General features: G+C 37.0%; 1 protein-coding gene across 14 annotated transcripts in view; it reads left to right on the top strand.

Annotated features, from left to right (window-relative positions):
• The window catches only part of PKP4 (plakophilin 4), a 228,528-nt gene that overhangs the window by 68,533 nt on the left and 138,678 nt on the right, over positions 1–21,317 (top strand). For 11 of the 14 annotated variants that reach the window (XM_074336670.2, XM_074336698.2, XM_074336705.2 and 8 more), the window contains one exon: positions 1,640–1,776. In XM_074336670.2, the coding sequence (XP_074192771.1) occupies positions 1,645–1,776 (132 nt within the window). In that variant the 5' untranslated portion in view covers positions 1,640–1,644. Of the gene's footprint in view, positions 1–1,639; positions 1,777–1,896; positions 1,994–21,317 lie in introns of those variants that run through there. The other 3 variants (XM_074336711.2, XM_074336719.2, XM_074336726.2) reach the window with 1 other exon arrangement.

Below are 21,317 nucleotides of genomic sequence, written 5' to 3' on the forward strand. Positions count from 1 at the left end.
TGGTCACTTGTCCAAGGTCACTTAAGCTTTGATCCTAGTCCCACTTACTTCAAGTGAAACGTTCCTCTTCCTACTCATACTTGAGGAAACTCATCGTTGCAGCTGAGTGTCCACCTCGGCTGAGCACATGGAAATGGGAGGTGTAGAATTCACCTGCCAGGGCAGGCATGAGGCATTTTCATGAAGGGGAAAATGCAGGAACCCATCAGACCCATTGTCTGTTTCTGCCTATTAATATGGCAAGAATAAAGCTACTACTAGCAGAAACCTGGAACCATCTCCACTGATGTGGAAGTCAGGAGAGTGAGGAATAAGACGGAGGCTCTGGTGATATACACATTTTCCCTTTTCTTATAGATTGTGATTTTGGAAATAAACAGGCTGATATTGAAATTTGAGGGAATGGGGGAAGAATCACCAGATCATACTACAGAATTGAACATTGTAGAAGTTGATAAGAACCTGAAATACAACAGTAGAGTAATTTTTTAGGAGGAAACTGAAGAATGTCAACAACAGTATTTATGGTCTCAGATATCCATATATGAGTATACAGAATAACACACTGAACAAATACGGTCTCATGAGCATCACAGCACGTGGTTAGATTTGCCTAATGACTGGAATGAGACAAGGGGGAAAAAAGATGGTCATCCTTCATATATACATTTATTCAGCAAACATTAATTGAGCACCTATTATATATGCCAGTCTAGTTTCGTGATATGAAGATAGACTGTGCTCTCAAGTAGACAGAATGACATGTAAACAGTTTATTAAAATATTTACAACATTTTAGCTGGGCATCTTAATCTTTTTTAAACTTGTAAAAAGTTCATATCAGATCAGTAAGTCTTCTGACAAGCACACCACTCTCAGTATGTGAAGTGTTCCATCTCCTGCCAAGAACCCGTTCTGTCACAAACTACCGGCTTGAAAAATGGATTCTCCTTTCAACACCGTCTCCATAGCCATTGTCATCGTTGGATAATCAGATCCCTCTACGGAAACCACACTAGCTATAATACTCCACCTAAGACAGTGTTACTAGTTATTAATGCCCTGCATTTCTTTTAAATACAGCAGACTTTTGTTTATTTTCAAGCCTCCTTTAAGTTTTATAACCTTTTTTAAAACTGCGTAATCCTCTTCTGTAATCGGTAAAGCATTTGCACATTTCTAGATGTCCTCTCACATGTATACTCTTTCAAAAACTATAACACTACAGTATGTTTGCTACTATTTGTTTCATGATAAGATGGATAATATTTACTTAGTGGTTATCTGATTACAAAATTCAGCAATTTAACAAGCTTCTAAAAACTTTATTGTGCTTCATATATTTTTACTTTAAGAACCCTCCTCCCCTAACCCTTCCATGTCATTTTTTGACAGAAATGTTTTAAAAATATTTTCTTAGTATTTTTCTTTAATATTCATTCATTCATTCATTCGTATTTGGTAGTACTGGCTATACTTTTGCCTCTAGATGTTGCCTTCTAAAAATCAAATGGCTGTAAGGAGTTGTGTGCAGAAGTCTGTAGTACTTCTTAGGCGCTACCTGCAAATCCTCAGCCCCTGCCTGTTCCCACCGAGGTGCCCTTGAGAAAGTGTTAACCCTTTGCCTGCTTGATTGCAGGAGGAATGCCAGCTCCTGAGCAGGCCTCATTGGTGGAAGAAGGGCAACCACAGATCTGCCAGGAAGCTGCCTCCACGGGCCCAGGCATGGAACCCGAGACCACGGCCACCACTATTCTAGCTTCTGTGAAGGAGCAGGTACATCCTCTTATTGGAATTTGCAGTTAATTATTTCTTCAGTACATTTAAAAATTAATCTTTGGATGTGTTTTAAATTTGTCTAACGTCCTTGACGCCTTCACATTTTCTAATTATAAGGTGTTTACATCCCTGAGTACATTGGGATGACTGGCAGGTAGAGCCGCTCCAGGTGCCAGTCAGAATCGGAACATGCAGGATACTTGTGCGTCTGCAAGTAAGGACAATATCGATGGTGATCGGTGTCTCTGTCTCACCCCATTGCAGAGTGTGTGCATGCACGCAGAGTTTTGTAAAGCGTAGTTCACATTGCTGACTTCTGTCAGGACTCTGGCAACTCGAGGCCTGTAACACCCTTAGATGTGCTGAACATTTTAACATAGGTATTATATAGAGCTGTCTCTGTGATTTTTGGATAAAGACTATATTCGTTGTATTTGTGTGAATCGAAGTATATTCATTTTGTGAGCTAGTGTTCTAATACTTGTGTCAAAATGTGCCAGTTTGCTTCAATGTTATGTTTATGTTGATTTTCTTAAGGCCCTTAATACTATCCTTCAGATGCAAGTAGCCTTCTCAATTAAATCTTATTTGTTGTCTTAGAGAATTGGAATTCCTAAATTTCTTAAGACTTAAAATTTTAATAAGGTGAATGTAATTTTAAAGCTCCAGGGCTGCCTCTCTGCCCCTCCCTCAAAAACAAACAAAAAATATATGCCCTCTGTGAGGGTTATTCTGTGGGAGAGAATCTAATTAAAAAATTGGATTATCATATGGTTCAACCACTGGGTCTTTTTTCCTCAAGAGATATAAACTTAGATGTGTATTTGCTGAAATAGTCTTTTAAAAATCAATGTGAGCAGTTCAAATGACTAATGATGACAAAGAGTAAAGGAATACTTAATACCTCATTATTTTACTGTTTGCTTTAACTTAAAACTAAGTGTGTGGTATGAAAGAATACTCCAGAACTATGACATATATCTGACATTAGAACTGTGTTTTGAAGAAAAATGATTTTACCACTTATTTTAATATCAAGATGTCAAAATATTTCCATTTCTCACTGAAATTAATTTTTAAACATTCCGCAAAGTAGAAATTTGAGAAGACCCTAAGAAAATTGTAGTCAGTATGTTTTTATTTTCCACAAAACTATAGATTATCTAAGATACTCTCACCTTCAGGGAGAAAAAACAGACTTTTTTTTTTTTGATAGCACTTCATGGTTGTCAAGATTTGACCCAAGGAGTTGTAAAATGAAAGGGGTCTGATTTATTTAGGGCTTTTATCGTATACTGTGTTTTGTGAAACATGACAGTAAATTTATCAAAAGGCCCAGAACTGACTGAAAACTAGATAATATGTTCAGTAAACATAGCAACAGGAATTTTGTGTTTGTACCTTGAGACCAGATACACCCTGCATGTTGGGAAAAGAAAGAAAATGGAAACCTGTCATTGTATTTTTGCACTGGAATTCCTTGATGGCTTTAGATGACTTCAAAATTTTATCTTTTGGCAAAAAATTGTGTTCTGAGTGGGTACTTTCTAGGTGATAACAAGAAGGGGTACAGTTTCTTAAGGAAGCCAAAAAAACCCACAAATATTTGTTATTTATTAGAATTATCTTTTATCTCCCAGATTATTTAGCTGGTGGGAAGATCCAGTCTAGTGTTTGCTTCTATTACTGTTCTAAGAATTTGAGTCCCTTATTTATATACATTTGCAGCTTTCATTGTTAATTTCTCTTAAAATTGCTTGTCAGGGCTCAGTAGTCAGCATTTCAATCATTCAATCCCAGACATCATACCTATCTCTTTTTCCAAGATACTCACCTGACTAAATAGCTAACTCTAGTGCCCATAGGATGTTTGTGGCACCAGGCAAGATACTCTAACATCTCTATAGTCAGAGTAACCATTTCTTAGGAATTTCCTAAAATATGTCACTCCCTGTCATCTGCCCAATGAGACAGAGCACAAAAAATTAGATAGAAATAAGAAAACCAATTACAATTCATGTTATATATTTGATTTTAAAATACTAGTCAGAATGTGACATTCATAGTCGTGTTAGACTCAAGTGCAATAGTTAATATTAGATTATGTCCTTGATCATGTTTGATACCAAACAGCCATATTCTTGGATGGGATTCATAATTACGTTAAAAAAGTGCCTCACTACTATGCAAGTTCATAGCCATGGTCTGATGATATCGGCTCCACTCGTCTTAAAGAACATACCTTGTTCAGTGGCAGCTGTATCTGAGGAAGGCTGTTTCATTAAGGTACAGAAGGAAGAGACCCCTTCAGTGCTACTGGGTAGTTGCCCTGGGTTCCCATCTCGGCTCCTCTGCTTACTACTATATGATCTTGGGAAGATTTCTTAACTCTCTGTGTCCCAGTTTCTCATCTGTAAAATGGGGATAATAATAGTTATTGAGGACATTAAATTAACCTCTGTAAAGTGCTTATAGCAGTGCCCAGCACTTAGTGCTCAGCAAGGACTAATACTACTGTTGTCATTGTCACTTTTACGTAAGGAGGTAAAAGCTTTTCTTAGGAGGAGCTGGTGGTTCTATTTTTAAATATATATATATATATATATAAGGATTCATTGAACTTTCTTTTGGACATTGGAAGGAAGACAAAAAAGCATTCTGGATGAAGATTGAGCCATGTTTATGCTGTGACAGTATTTCCCTTCTGCAAGAGCATTCAACTTGCAAAGCTTCACCGCATTGGCCTCACAGATTAGCCCAGCTTTAGGTATATATTATAAAAAGTAGTGCACTTGAAAATAAATTTTATTAACACGCTGACTTAGTGCAACATCAAACATAATGTCAAGGCACTTGGTTAAAGAATTGGAAAGTAATGTCTTTTAACACACACCTGAATTTTGAGAGGAAAAGTCTGGGTTCTTCTTGAATAAAACACATTCAAGCCACTAAAGTAGTTCATACATACTCCCCTGGGCAATTTATGGAAAATAGTAGGCAAGGAAATGGCAAGCGACCAGAGGAGTCTTGTTAACAAATCATTAGTCTGTTACTCTCTGAAATTGGATTTAGGGTGTCATAAAAACAGCTGAATCTTCCTCTATAGGGTCACGCTTTCCCTAGGATCTAGAAGCCAGGTTTTCCTTATTCCTTGATAAAATGCTGATAATCACATTCCCTTTCCTTTGTAAAGTGATAGCCTTTCACGTTTATGTTAGTCACATTAGGTATGCACCTGTGCAGTTATTTAAAAAAATAAGTCCTTGTTCTTTAATAGACAGAAAGAGCCCACTTCTGTTCAAGTGCCACCTCTTGCCTGAAGCCGTGTTCCCCCGTCTGAGTCAAATCTCTCTCCCAAGCTGCTTTTAGCACTTCATACCACTGTGCTAACTCTTACTGCATGCTTCTTTGGATTATAGAATCAGCTACCTAAGGACAGAGCTGTGTTTTATACATTGTTTTACACACATGGTGTAGGCTGCTCTCCTCCACCCCCTTAAATATATTAGACTTTCAATAAATGATTGTTCAGAAGGTAGTGGATGAATAATGGCTATCAGATTACTTTGTCTCTAACTGTGCGTTTTGTGATAATAGGATCTGTAGTCACATTAATAGAAATTTACTAAGCAGGAGAATCTTATAGTGCCTAGAAAACTGATTCCCCAGCTGTATATTCTGGTCCTCAAGACAGTTTGAATTGCATGTATCCACACTGATTAGATTAAATACTGATTAGAATTAAATCCAATCTCTGCAAGGAGCAAACTAAAATTTTATTTCATATTGATGGTCAAATAATGACAGGTGATATGAATTTCATCTCCCATCTGTCCAACTTAGATGAAAATTAAGTGTAGGGAATAATAGGACGTGGTTATCTTGGTGATGTCACAAAATATCTGCATCATCTCTACCAGGTGATATAGGTAACTGCTAAAGAAATGTCTCTCAGCGAAGGATCATGCTTTAAGATAAATAAAAAGTCAATCCATGGGAACAACAAAGTATTGTGGTCTTTGGACTTGAATCTGAAATTACAGGAAGTGTCCGTTGAACTTGAAGCTACCAGTTGGCTGTAATCAGGATCATCGTGTGGCAGGCACTGCTGTGTAGCTCGACTCCTAATAGAATCCAAGCGTCCAACATGAATACAGATGTTGGAAACAAGGAGGCTTTTTTTTTTTTTTTTGGTATCCTGATAGGTTTCAAATATCTGGCAAATTTCAGAATGGCCTTGTGCCTAGTTTAATATCTTATACACAATAAGATACAGAAAACGTGGCCAAATGTGGTGCCTTCAAAGGGCCCTGCCTCCTCAGATGGAAACTTTCGACTAAAATGATTGATTCGTTATTGAAATGGACAGCATGGCTTTGGATGAAGAGGAATTGGAATTTGGTAAGACACTGGCTGCTCATCCAGAACTGTGCTGTTACCCCTCCAGCTTAGTCAGATGTGTCACTGTGCTGACCTCACAGGCACAAAGGAAGCAGTGAGCCACAGGCCACGTGCAGGCTATTTGCACTTGGGAGAGTAAACTTTAGTTTTGTAATTGATAGGATATGATCCTGTAGAAACCCTCTTTAAAAGACCATATGGCCCATCATGGGTAGGGTTAACAAGTATATTTCAGAGCTCTGTATGGGATATAAGTTGATTTACGTTCTATAAAATCACACATGCACTATTTCTTAACACCCTTTCATCTTCCGTCATAAAGAGATTTTTGTTTGAACTTGGCCATACTCAGGCGTTCTAACTTCCATTGTTTTCCACAAACCACACTCTCTTATTATTGGTTTATGGTTTAAGAACTTTGGAATCCAGATTTTAGGTTGAGGCCAATCCAGATAGTATGAGGCGGTAAGCAAAGAATAGAATTGGTGAAACATGCTCATTTTATGTGTACTCTCTCCTCTTACTCTGGTGAAGTCCTAAATTAGATACTGTGTGTATTTTTGTTGTCTTTGATGACTGAAAATTACAATGTTCTTCACTCGGTAGGCTCTCAAAGAACACCACCACCTTTCAAGACAATATTTTCTGACTAGTGACAATCACATTTCTACTTTCTGTCATATTTACCTTAAGTGATATTTAGACTTCAGAGAGGGAAATGAGAGTCATTAGAGATCCTTAATTTTTGAAGATAAAAACAAGGAAATTTGGAGCCCAACTGTGCCCTATTGCTATTACTTCATTTTTACATGAATATGTTAGCCTCAGTAATTACACACCCTTCCTGTATGGCAGAATGCCCAGAACTGAACAAATTCCAGAACAATTATTTACTTTATTTCTCTGAAACTGAAAACAGCTCAACTGTTGTGCACCTGTCTTTGCAACTTCCTTTTATTTGGCTCCTAAGTTTATTTACAATGAAATACTTCTCTGTGACACACCTCAACCACATGCAGAAGACAGAATTTTTATTTCAGCTATAAACAAGCATAGTTTGTAGTTTAGCTAAAATCCCTGTACTGTAAGTTCAATGCCTAAAACTTGATATTTTTCCTATTAGTAACTTAGTAATTTTTCTTATTGCTAACTGAATTATCCTGGCAATTGTACCTGTTGTGTAATGTATAGTGAAGTCTTCTGTGCTTAAACTGCATCATCAAACACGAGGTAAGATCGTATCTTTTCTTAGTAATTTCTGTGGGATCATCAAATTTTACAGTTTTACCTCCTTGATATTATGGAAATGAGGTTCAAAGTGAGGTCAAGAAGTAGAGATCTTGTGACACTGTTTGGCCTGGATTCAAGAATTCTGAACCCTAATACTTGGTTCTCAGGAGATCAGTCCCTTAATTGCATATGCAGTGGTCACAGTGTAACATTTTCTTTTAATTTGTTGGGGTGCACACAATGGGATTTATAGATGATGTAATACAGAATTGTACACCTGAAATCTATGTAATTTTGCTAACAGTGTAACGTTTTTATTGCACGTGTTAATGATGTAGGATATCCCCACTTTAGTTATCTCTGTGATTAAAGAATACAATGGAGTATGGTCAAGTGGTTTATTCAGTATTTGAGTGTGCAGACACACACACACAGAAACCCCTCAGCAACATAAAGAGCTACATTGCCAAGTTAGTGAACAATTATATCTAGAATATTTTGACGTCTGCCTATGTTTCTGAGAGACTGATGCATGATTAGCTGCACTTGTTAGCAAAGTTCCCCCATCTTATATATCCCAGGAGTACATTCTGAATAACTGAGTATTTGTTCTATTTGATTAAATTGGAAACATCTTTTTAGGTATATTGACAAATTCCAGGAATTTGAACAAGTTTCATGTGACTTTTCACACATAGCTAGATTACATATGCAGAAGAGGAATAACATGGTAGGTGCCGTAAACTGTTTGTTGGGTTAATGAACTATAAATGTAAAAATGCTAACTATCCCCCTATAGTTAGCGCATGCTTGCTTTTAACTAAATAAAAAATATTGATTGAAAACCTACTGTGAGCTAAGCACTCTGTCCAGGAAAGGGAGGGGAGGGGCGGTAAGGAGACACAAAGATGATCTGTTTCATAGTTTCTACCCTCAGACAATGCAGAGGCACAAACTGTATTGTATGCTTTTCTGTGCAGTAATTGGCATATTCATTAATTGGAACCACAAAATCCAAAAATGTGTACTTTTGCCCCTTTTTTTATTTAAGCAGTCTATCTGTATATATATTGTATTATGTCAGTTTTATGTAAATATGTTAACTTAGGCACTTTTAACTTTAATTTTTACCATTGAATTAGCATTACCTTTCATTTACATTTGAAAGTAATAGAATTTTTTTTTTATTATTACTTAAAGCCAACCCTGACTTTGCATGTTTAAAATGATAATTTCATTTTCAGTTGAATAACTCAGTTCACAATTCCTATTCAAGGTTAAATTATGAATATATAGCATAATTTCCCCCTGTACATGCAAACTTTATGCTATTAAATTTGAAATGAGTGACTGCTGAGTTGGTGAGATTAAATGCATGACAGGATCATTCAGCATTGAATTCTTTGCACTGCATGATCGTTTTTCTTTTTAGGATCACTTCTAGAGGAAAAATATTTCAGAAACATATTTTCCTCTTGGGTATAACCCTAAAGTTACTCTATAGCTATCACAAAAGACTGTGTTCATGTTTAAGTGTTCTCAATTTCTAAATTGCCGTTTTTGTTTCTTTTGCAGAAATGGGTCCATATGGTCTTACTGCATCTGTTTATATTTTATGAATGTATTGTTTCCAAAGTGATCAGAGCTGCAAAGTAATTTAGGTTATGATTATTTTGTTTTAGGCATTCCTAAGAAAAATCATTTAACATGTATAGTCTTTTTCAGGTAGTTCAAAGACAGATCTAGATCTTAGCTTATAAAATCTTAAGTTTTTGTGCACTCAATCTTTAATAATATAGACATTGCAAATAATAGGAACAGTCTGCAAGCAAGTTGAAACAACACCTTATTGAAACTTGAAGACAAATGCATATTACACAGTTAAATTCTATATTAATTATATTTCACAAATGAAAATGGCTATCATAAATTGGAAGGAAGTTTTTTTTAGAATTGAAAGCTTTTGGCTCTTTAATTTTCCTTTAAAAAATTTGAATTCAACATATTTCAGTATATAGACTATTTAATTTGTAGACTTTTACATATGAAAGTTCCTATAAAGCAGCATGACATCCAAAGGGCATTCATCATATAGTATCATCTACCCTAATAGTTATATATCTGATTTACAAGTTTTCATAAAATCATTCCTAAAGCTTAAATGACGATAGAGTTCTTTAGCTACATATGGCCTTCTTATAAAGTACTCTAGGGGAATTAATTCTTACTATTTCCTTAATATTAGCCTTTTCTGTATTCTGTTTTTCCTTTAGAAATTCGTTTCCATCATACAATTGATGGAAACTATTACTCCATCCCTTTGCAAAATACTTGCATAAATTGTTTTATTGTATAAAAAAAGTAAGCCGGGGCAGCTGGTTAGCTCAGTTGGTTAGAGTGTGGTGCTCTTAGCAACAGGTTGCTGGATCGATCCCCACATGGGCCACTGTGAGCTGCACCCTCCACAACTAGATTGAAAGAACTAGTGTGTTTCCCTTAAAATAAGACTGGTCTTATATTAAGATTTGCTACAAAAGACACGTTAGGACTTATGTTCAGGAGATGTCATCCTGAAAAATCATGCTAGGGCTTATTTTCCAGTTAGGTCTTATTTTTGGGGAAATACGGTACTTGACTTGGAGTTGATGGGTCCTAGAAAAATACACTTAAAACAAATAAAAGTAAACGAAAAAAAAAAAAAGTAAGCCTCTTTTGCCCAAGTGTGGAGTAAGTTGGTACCTGCATTTTTATTGATGACCTTAGCTACCTCATAAGTTTCTTGCTTTAAACCTGTAACTGTTGTAATAAGGAGAGTTTGCTGGAGTTTTCCCATTGCACTATTTTCTCCTTGTTTCTTAAGATGAGTATTGTTTTTTTCTATAAGCTGGTAATAACAAGATCTTGATATTTCTTTTATTTCAGTTAGCAAAGTATATATATAGTGGAAAAGTGAATTTTAATTTATTTTCTAGAAAAATATGTCTTAGTAATTGTTGCTGTTGGCATTATTTTAAACTGATTGATTAGAAGATTTGATGGTCTATAGGTAAGAATATGAAACTTATATTTGTATAGCTATGGGTACTGAGCAGAATGCTGTTACATTTAGGTTATGTGATCCACACTATGCGATAGGGAAAATGTGTTTTATTGATGTGAAACTAATTTATTTGGTTGATTTTTAAAAATTTCTTAACCTTTAATAAAACTTGTTTTGATTTCCCATTAAAAACCATGAAGAGACTCACCTTATTGTCAGAAGTGTAGATTTCTCCTACTATAAGGCCAGGAGAACAGGATTGAGAAGAATGGTCAGTGGACCATCTATGCCCACCCGGTCTGCTGTTGTGAAGACAAAGACCCTGTATTATATAGCTTCACTGGCCTGACGCTTTTTGATACAACCAGATTGCTGTCTCTTTCCTCACTACTACCTGCCTACCTACCCACCCACCACCAGCACCACCACAACAGGAAGCAGATGAAACATTTATTAATATTTTGTCTGTGCCAGTAACATATAAGAATCAATGAACTCTATGGAATGAAACTAATACCTAATATTATTATTTACTGTGTGGTAGGTATCGTGCTACAGTGCTTTACATGGAGAATTTCCTGTATTTCTTAGTATAACTTTATAGATTAATGCTGTGAAAATGTGTCAGTTTTTTTGGTCACTGAATATCTAATCTAAATTTCTTTGTTCCCATGCTTTTTCCCACCTGAATAGGTTGGAAGACTATAGTCTTCAATTATACAAGTAAATTGTTGTTAATCCTTAAATTATCCATGTGTTTTCTGTTGCTTGTAACAAAAAATCTTGAATTATAGAGATAGTTATTATTACCCATGTTTACAGATGGGAAAACTAAAGCTCAGGAAAGTTGAATAACTTGCCTAAGCTTACATAGTTAATATTAGGAAATCTGGGAGTCACATATAAGCAGTTACTTTACAGACATGCTTACTAAACAAGTAAAATCTGCAATGGAGTCAATAAAGGGAAAGGATACAGAGGAAAATAGAATCATTGGTGGTGAGAAGATTATTTCAGAAGTTATCTTGCAATATGGAGGAAAAGAACAGAAGGGATATGATGAATGTTAGCAGATATAAAGGCTATAGAAAATAAATCTAACAAACATTGTAGATGGTCTTGAGAAAGATTTTAGAGTAGCTAGAAGAGCAGCAATACTTACATATAATTCAAAAGCAGAAAATAAAGCCCTGATTGTACAGATTTGAAGAGGTTATCACATTCCAGGCATCACCTACGGAAAAGACAAAAATAATTCTGTCTAGAAATAACCTTGACAAAATTTTAAATTTACAAGGCTAAAGGGGAAAAAAATCATTACAAGAATTTAAATAAAAGTAGTGGTAATCTGCATAAGATAAAATCAGACTAACATCTAGCTTTGGTGAAACAGTAAATATCAGAAGAGCATAGAGCAATGAATTTAGAGTGTTGAAGGAAAAATGCTTATAATCCAAAAGTTTATACCCAGCTAAATTGTCTTTAATGTGCAAAGGATTAAAAAGATACTCTCAGATATTCAGGGGCTCATGAAATATGTCCCCTTTGTACTGTAGTACGCTTTTTGATAATTAAAGATTTGTTTCCTTCAAAAAATAATGAAATTTAAGACTCAAGAATGAGAAATTCATGATGTAAAATAACTAGTGCATGTTTTCTTACTCTATTAGTATTCTAAATCAGGAATCAACAGTTATTCTGTGTTATCTATTAGATTTTGCAGTTCTTCTCCTGTGCTTGTTTCTTTTGGTCTGCAAGCTACATACTCCTTCAAGTAGTTCACATGAATGTTACTTTATTTGGTAACTGTCACTATTGGCCATTGGTAATATTCTGATCCACTCTTGATAATAGTAGCTAAACTGCTTAGATGTTTTGGACATTTTACACGGAGAATGCCCAGTCAATGCAGAATTTCATATAGGAATTTAGTGGCATTTTTCATTGTCCCAGCACTTAAGATAGCTTGCAACTTGTAAACATATATTGAATGACATAAATCATGGTTTATTGGTTTATTGAATTTGCAAAGACAAAAGAAAGAAAAAGAAATGTGCAGTTTGAGATTTAATTAATAACATGTTGTATATGTTATTCCTATGTTATCTTTTTTGGACCTATGAGTATTATTTTAATTGCGCTTAAAATATCAGTATTGGTAATATGATCTTAGTTTTGTTAAGATATACTCATTTAGAAAAATTCTTGTTAGGAAATTCCCAAAGGTGTTCTGGACTACGAAGGTTAAGAATTGTCTTAGCACAGGACAAGGTAAGCAACAAAACTTTAGCAGGTATGTACCTGTCTAATGAGTGAATAAAATGAGTGCAGTCTATGGATAGTAATTACAAATAAGGAAAAACAGTAGCTTCCTAGTTAAAGGGGGGTATTTGACATTAACAGTTGACAAAAAAAGAATATAAATGACAAGTATGTGTATGAAATACTGCTCTTACCTCACTAATAATCACAGAAATACAGATTAAAATGATGGGAATATCTCTGTCTATCAAATTGGCAATGGTTAAATCAAAGAAAAGACAGTGTGAATGTAGCAATGTTGGCAATTTCATGCAGTATTGGTGAGAGTATATTGGCACAATCATTTTGAAAGCACTTCAGTGATCTGTAGTAAATACCTTAAAATGATTAAATCTTTGGTCAAGTAATTCTAATTGTAGGTATCCAATCTTAGGGAAATATTAAATGTTAACACAAAGATATCAATTATAGTGGTGTTTATAGTACCTAAAAATTGGCAACAATCTGATTATTTAACAAAAGTAGACTGATTACAAAATAGTACATGAATATGATAGGCTTTATACCTCCATAGGGAAAACTTTACAATACAAATGATAAGGCATCTAACCCATATGTATAGAATTTTGCTATAGAAACACATATTTATATGTGTGTACACATACTCATTAATGAAACAGTAGACACTTCTAAATGATGAGTAGGTATCCTCAGATGCTTTTCCCCCTTGTATTTTCCAAATTTGTTACAAAAAGCATGTCAATGCTTAATAAAAATTCTGAAGCCACAAAAATAGTTACCATAAACAAAGGTTGACAGAGGAAGCGAAAAAAGAAGTTTATATAGGTTGCAAGATGTGGAAAACTTGTTAGATGAATCATGGTTGAAATGGAAAATTTAGAATCAATATGATAGCAATCTTCAGATCCAGGAAGGTATCAGAGCACAGTAGTTAAGAGCAGCAGCTTCCACTTACACCCCTAGTATGCTGTGTGACCTTGAGCCAGTAACTTGGGGTGTCTTCACGTGTAAAATGAATTATTCCAATCTTACTAAAATAGTTAATAACTGAGTATACATTCACTACAGTTGTTGTCCTTGAGACGTTATGTAGAAAAGTTGTGGAAGCATCATGTTCTAACCCACTTAGGAGGAACCTGGATCAAAATTGAGGAATACTGAAAAGCAGAGGCCCATGGAAGGGGTTCCAGCTGAATGATCAGGCAGAGGCTTCATGCCTTCATGCTGATGAAGCAGATGAAGCTTATGAGAGGGGTCAATGTCTGTCTCGACCCATAAAAATATGGGTTGTGTCATCTTAAATTCTGCAAATCCACCTCTTTGCACATGTCTTTACAGAGTATATTCAGAATCCAAGAGATTCCTCAAATATATCTTACCAGGAATTCTACAATGTATCATTAAGAGAAGGAAGATGCAGAGAAGTGTATAAGACACTCATTTTGTAGACTCCAGGATATAAACTCCAGGGATGCTTTCCACTATATTCCAGAGCTTAGAATAATGTCTGGTACTAATCAGCTCTCAGTACTTGTTGAATACATACATAGCATGGAAAATAAGCAGGAAACAAAACACAAGTATTCTAATGTACATCCAACTCACATGAATTTTATAGGAGAGGGGAGGATATTATATAGGAAAGAGAGAGGAAGCCCTCTCCCTGCAAAACAAAGTAGGAGGGGGATAACCAAGATAAAAATAAAAGTTTTCTCATGGCATGTATATGATAGCTTATACCTTATATTTTTTTTCCTTGCTATTAGAAAAATCAATTCTGCACAAATTTAGTAATCAAAAGAGATTTGTTTGAAAACAGATGTTTGTTTCTAAAGAAAATGATGGCCCTTGCCTCTTGACCAGGACCACACCACACTTTGGCTTCTTCCACTTGTGCAGACATCAGCTCCTCAAACCCAACAGCCTAGTGACAGTAGACTGAATACATTCTGAAATGGTATCGCACGTGTTTTTTATTTTTTTTTTTGGAGGAGGGGGAGGGAGTCTGTGCTGACATGCTTATATTTTCTAGCTTTTAAATGATGCCAGCAATATTTCATTAAAAATGTAGCCTTAGTGACTCATGTCTAATCCTGAAGACATACTGGTGCTTTTACAAAGAAGTTTAGAATCTGTCACTGCTATGGTGGCATATACCCCTAATCTGTTCTTGCCTTCATAACCTGGATACAATCCAAAGCCAATTGTAATTCATGCTGACTGATTTATCTGAACTGGCAGAGCTCACATCAGTGTGCTTTCTAAATGGTCCCTTGTAATATATTCCTACACAGAAGAAGGTAAATGTAGTAATTAGGATTGTCTTATTTTATGACTAGAACTATGCAAAAAATATGGAGCCATTTCCAATACAATTCTTGGATCTGAAAAATAATGTCCCAGCTTCAAGGTCTTTTATCTCAGGCAGACTAGAAATGCACGATAGAATAGATAAGCCCCAAAATATTGCAAAGCACAAAATCCAGTTTGCTATTCTGTGGCTGTTTAGCTATCACTTGGACTGCTCTAAATAGGATTTTAAGCCCCTTGAGGAAACCCTATTGGCCAATACAAGTTTTAATTTCCACAGGAGATTAGCACTGGCAAGTTGGAATGGCAAGCACCTTGACAACTGAGAAAAATGTCAGATGGCCATCTGCGACCATCCTCACAGCCAGCCGGCCCTTGGGACCCTCTAGAAGAGGCACCTGGAGCCTTGGGGGCTTCAGTTTGTCCAGAGAACATCACTGTACCATAGTGAAGACTTAAATGTTAGCCCCATCATTATTTATAGTAATCATCTGATAATCCTGACTCATCAGTGAATTCTTACAGAGTTGTACTGTACTCTTCGAAAGAAGTCAGTAGTTTTTAAATTCATCTTGCTGTGGTGGGAAGAATAGAGGCATTAGTGTCAAGCTGACCGGGGTTCATGGCCAGACTCCCACAAATAACTTCATGATATTGGGCAAGCCCCTTCTCATATCTTGTTTCCTCCTCTGTGAAATTACAGTAATAATGCCCAATTTGTAGGTTGTAGGTCATATTTATAATGCTAATTAATCGCTTGGTACTCGATAGATGGCCAACTTCCTGTACATAAGCAGAGCTAGCTCAGTTTTATGAATATTGAAGTTTTCTCTTTCTTTGGGATTTTTAGAGCTAAAGCTGACATTTAAATCTAATTGTCCCTGAAATTGTTACAGCAAAATGAAGCCACCCACCCAGTGTGGAGTATTATTGTCCCTGTTGCTCATTATTTCCTGCAGAGCATTAAATTTATTTTTTCATCTTCGTCTATCTGAAATCTTTAATTCCCAGTCTTTTAATTTTGTTTGGTGAGTTTAGTTGAGAAAATCCTGTCCGTCCCCCCCCCCCTTTTCCTGTTAGAACCTGCCTTTGGACTCTTCGTTTCCTGAAACGCATTTGAACATTCTGCAGTCCGAAATAACGTAGTATGATGATTCTGAAAGAACTCTCTGCTGGACCTGAGAAGCCAACCATTGTTTTGAGAATATGAGCAGTGTCTGGGTAGAAGTGGTAGGTTCTGATTCACAGTGCAAGGGGATATGCTAAAGCAATCTGGTATGCTCCAGGTACTGTACCATCAGAGAGAGGGGTAATGTTCTGTTTTGGACCTTAAAGTAGATTCCGAAACCATCATATTGAAAAGAACCCATTCATTTACTTAAATCGGTTTTCAGTGAAGAATTATTTCTTGAAAGTTTACGCTATGTTAATATTAGGTCCCAAGTGCTCTGTAATATATGGTGTGCTATAATAAGCCCTTATTTGTTTGTAAGACATGTCTAGAGTTCCTATCAAACATATGGCAGACATAAGAAAAGATAAGACATTACAAATAAATGAATACCAAGCTGATGGGACATAGCAATTCCTGACTTGCTTTTCTTACTGGATGCTGAGGAATAGTGCTGTGATACAGTGGCATTTAGTGACTCTATGCACTAAGCACAAATTATTGACATTTCTTATTTGTTAATAATTATTGAATCCAATGTGAATGACACTGACTAAACACTTCGTACCTGTCGTCTGATGTAGTCCACAACAGTCCTTTAAGTCTATCACTATTGTTTTCCCCATTTTACAGATGACAAACTGAGGCTTAGAGAGTTTGTGAAACTTAAGTCTACAGCATGTAAACACTGCCATCCATACAGAAACCTAGGCTAGGGTAATGCAGCAGGCCCCCCATTTAGGCTACTGTATGGAGACTGAACTTGCTCAAGCTCACACATCTAGTTAGAATCCAGGGTTTGACAAAGGATTCAATTCTAGGGGGCTGTCTGACCCTAATGCCTACAACTTGAACTTCATTTTCCTTCATCTTCCCTCCCTCAGTCAGCCCCGTATTAGTTTCAGGGAAATAGAGGACATAATCCCAGCCCTTCACTTGCAGAATTCAGCAAAGATGCTTTCAACCCAATAAAGGTGTTCAGAATATACTTGCTAAACTTCATAATAGGAGCTGAGGCAGCTAGACTCTAAAGCAGTTATGTCATAAATATGTGTTAATTGGGCTTCAGGTTTAGCTGCTGTAAAATAATACATGTAAAATATTGTGGCTTACATAAAAAGGGAATGTATTTATCTCTCAACATTCCAGGGAGTAGTAGTCCAGAGCTAGCTGGTCAAGGCAGCTTGGTTGTGTGGTTGCATCTCAGGGTCTCATGCAGCTGCCACTTCTCATTAGATCCCAGCCAGCAGGTTGGGATAAAGCACCAGGGAATCATACACATCTTTTGGAGAGGGTGGTCTAGAAGAGGCTTCTCACAGGCACAGAACTTGGTCACATGGCCACAGCTGGCTGTGCCAGAAGCTGGGATTAAGGCCTCTAGCTGAGCGACCATGAAATCAGCTAAGCTACTAACAACCAGCAGTTTCTGCCACCATCTACTTGGGAAGAGTGCGAGTACCTGGTACCTGGGCCCTGCTGCTCTCTTCTCTACCTGCCTGCCGTCCTTTTGATTAGTCTGAAGCTGAGCTGAGCTGTACTCGATGCTCCTTGGTGATCCAGAAAGAAGCAGAATCAGAATTATTACACTGACTTTTACATTTCTTGGGAAATGGTTTTGTTTCCCTATTTAACGTTTGTAATAAGTGCTATGGAAAAATAGAATAAAAATTGATGTCCTTGGCTTAGCAGTAAGTTTCTATTTTAAAATGCTTTAAGTTTCTATTTTAAAATGTCTCCCGTTTAAGGCTTAATTTGCCATTTTTTGAAATCCTACAAATATAGGTTACATTTTTTTAAATACTCATAGTCAACTTTTTATGTTATTGCTATCTCATAAAATAGTGTAATGGAAATCAGTTTTTTAAAAAAAATCCTCATATTGAACTTTTCATGCTATTGCCATCTTGAAAAATAGTAATGGAAATTACTGAGTATGCCCAGTGTGAGTAATTGATGTTGCTATGAGATCCTAAATGTTTCGTTTCTATTTCTTTACTTCTTAGTTCTTGCGTTCAGAAAAATTGTACTACCGCAGGCTCTTAAATTTAAATGTATTTTTTATAATATCATCAGGTTTCTCTCCAGAGAACTCAGAATCTCAAGTTACATTTGTAAGCATGTTGAACACAGATTTCCGCCACTACCTGAAAACTTTTTCCTTTACAATCTATAATCGGAAATGAATAAATTTCAGAGTATAATCTCAACTAAAACATCTCTTTTAGGAAAACAAAAGTAGTTTTCTAATTCAAACATTTTGATCCATAAGAGTAGGAAAGTTATCTATCTTGTTCAGCTTTTTATTCCCGGTATCTAAAATAGTGTCTGGCAGGTCGTCAGTACTCAAATATTTGTTAACTAAGTTATATTCAACTTTCTATATTTAAAAAATTTACCATTTTTAATATGTATGCTCAAGACTGTAAAATAAAATACTTCAACGAATAGAAGTTACCCCCTCAAATACACAATACATTCACATGCAGCACACATACACATACACCCACTTGTGCCTGCAGACATGCACAGGTAGGTGTACATTTGTTTGGAGGTCAGGCTACTTGGAACTTCAGCCCTTTGAAACACACTAAAAATTACAATGAAAATGCATCTGAGTAACTAGAAAGATCCTATATTTTGCTCTCCAGGCACTCACCCTCAACTCTATTCTAGTTTAAAATACATAATTTTGTTATCTTTGTATTTCTGTAGAATATGTTTTAGATGTGCAAATTTGGCTAATGTGTAGGGTGGTAGACGAGTTGAGAGAGACCAAAGAGTAGGAAAAAGAAAGAAGGGAGATCATAATTCGAAGAGAAACTGGGATAGCACCAGCTGACATTCCTAAGTCAGGGAAGGAGACAGAAAAACTGCAAGACAGGCCCAGGGATGAATGATGTCTCCATGTGGTTGTGAATGTTCATAGTGATGCTTTAAATTCTCAAGAAAAGAGTGTATGTTCTGTATATTTAGCAAGTCAGGAAAAAGTATACCTTAGGTGTATTTAAAATTAGAAAATAAATTGGCATTTGAAGGATAGCTTTGGATGTCCCGAAATTTTAATCCTGTGGAACAGTTCTTTACTCAAAGATGATAGAGAAATGCTGAATGATTAAATAGTACAAAGGACCATGTCGTCAGTTTTACAAAGGAACACATTGAAAGGACATAACCAGGGAGAACATCCCTGAGGGATTGGACTGCTTCTACCCATCTGGGTGTCCTTACCAGGGAAAGAATTTTGATAGAATAGAAGTGTTTGTTTACTTACTTACAGTGGGCCGGGCACCGTGCAAGCAAAGGCATGTGTGTACCTCATTTAATTCCTCACTGTCCTGTAATTTAAGAATTATGGGGATTATCTCAAATATGAAGGGACTGAAGTGTAAATGGGTTCAGTAGCGCCTCATGGTCACACAATTCATAGGCAATTAGCAGGAGTTTTCCCCTCTTCCTTGTTCTGCCACCAATTGCAGAGCTTGTGTTCTTGCCCAGGGTTCAGGAGAGCCACATGAGTTGAAGCAAAACCACTTCCTAGCGGTGTGACTCTAGGCCAGCCACGTGGTGTTTCCAAGCCTCAGTCTGCCTGTTGGATGATGGGGAAAAAGAGTAGATGTTAACTACCTATTGTGTAAGGGCATTGTGCGACTTAGGAGAATGAAAGTACTTAGAAATTCACTAAGTGTACAGATTATTTTTATAAAGCATTGCTGATATCCTTATAGTCAGCTAAATAAGAAAATTATTTCTAATTAGGAAGTATTCTGTAGCATTGTACACTAAGAAATAAGGATTAGAGTAATTTAGGCCTCAAATATTTCAAGTTAGAAATCTAAATTTATTTCCCCCTGCCATAAATATTCTCTTATTCCACCCCCATTCCTACTGGCCCACCCCTAGTTTAACAGGAAAAGTCCTGGTTGAATTGTGTTCTTTTCATTCCATTCATATGTAAGCTGCATAAAGGAAATAATGGCAGCAATGAGGAATTTGTTTTGGTGGTTTCTTTTGCACTGATTAATGAGTTTTTTTGAGTTGAACATGTCACCAGAAGCTAGAAGGTCCTGTATTCTCATCCACATGTATCCAATTTGGTATATATGAGGTCAGACAATTAAGTTCGTGAACTCATCCTAGAAAAAGTGCTACATACCTCATTGCTGAATATCACTATGGTCACCTTCGAATTACTCCCCTTGGGAAGCTATGCACCAACACCAGTGCCTAGTCCACCCTTCAGAGCAATTTTGGAACGACCTTCAGAGCTGTCGTCGTATTACCCTTGATGTCCCGAATGTCATCAAAATGTCTTCCTTTCTGTCATGCAGGGTGTCATGTGGGGTTTCTGATAACGTTCCCTACATAAGAACGCAGGATATGGTGAGGCCAAAAAGGAACACCCATGGAGCCATAGATAGGGGAGTCACACCACTATATTCTCGCTGGCGGCTGCGTTGGAGACACAGGAAGCAGGAGCCACACGATCCGCAACCTGCTGTCCACTTCTCTCTGCCAACCAACCTCACTTGCTAGCTGCAATCTGCCATGCTAACTGCAGTCCACTCTTGCTAGCTCACCCACCATCTTCTTGCTAGCCTCCCTTTTCTGCTAGTGTAGCCACAGCAGTTACAGTAGTGACCAGTGGCTCACTGGTTATATAGCTGATGGCCATGCAATCACAGTTGATGGCCATTTATTATCTGAGCCAGCACCTTTCCACGTGAGGCCGAGAGCCTGGAAACTGCACTCCTGGCTCTGTCCCCACACTCTACCACTACAGGGTCTCGCCTCACAATCTACGCAACAAGTGTCGTCCGTGAGGGGCCCTGTGCGAGGAGCCTGGAGGTGAATGCAATATCCTGGACACAGCCAGGCTCTCTGGGCACAGGGTTTCTCAGGGCACCACTAGTCCTTCTGGGCAAAGCCAGACTTCCTGGGCTTATTAGGGTACCCGTGCACAGCCAGGGCTTCTCTGGGCACAGCCAGACTTCCTGGACTCAGCCAGGGTTCTCGGCACTGCCACTCTCTCTGGTCCTCTCGGTACTGTGCTAGAACAAGAGCGGCTCACAGTCAAGGTGCTTACATATTGTGGGGACAGAGCCA

The sequence above is a fragment of the Rhinolophus sinicus genome, chromosome 17 (assembly GCF_057876585.1).
Source record: "Rhinolophus sinicus isolate RSI-liver-muscle chromosome 17, RSI-T2T, whole genome shotgun sequence".
NCBI classification, from domain to species: domain Eukaryota; kingdom Metazoa; phylum Chordata; class Mammalia; order Chiroptera; family Rhinolophidae; genus Rhinolophus; species Rhinolophus sinicus.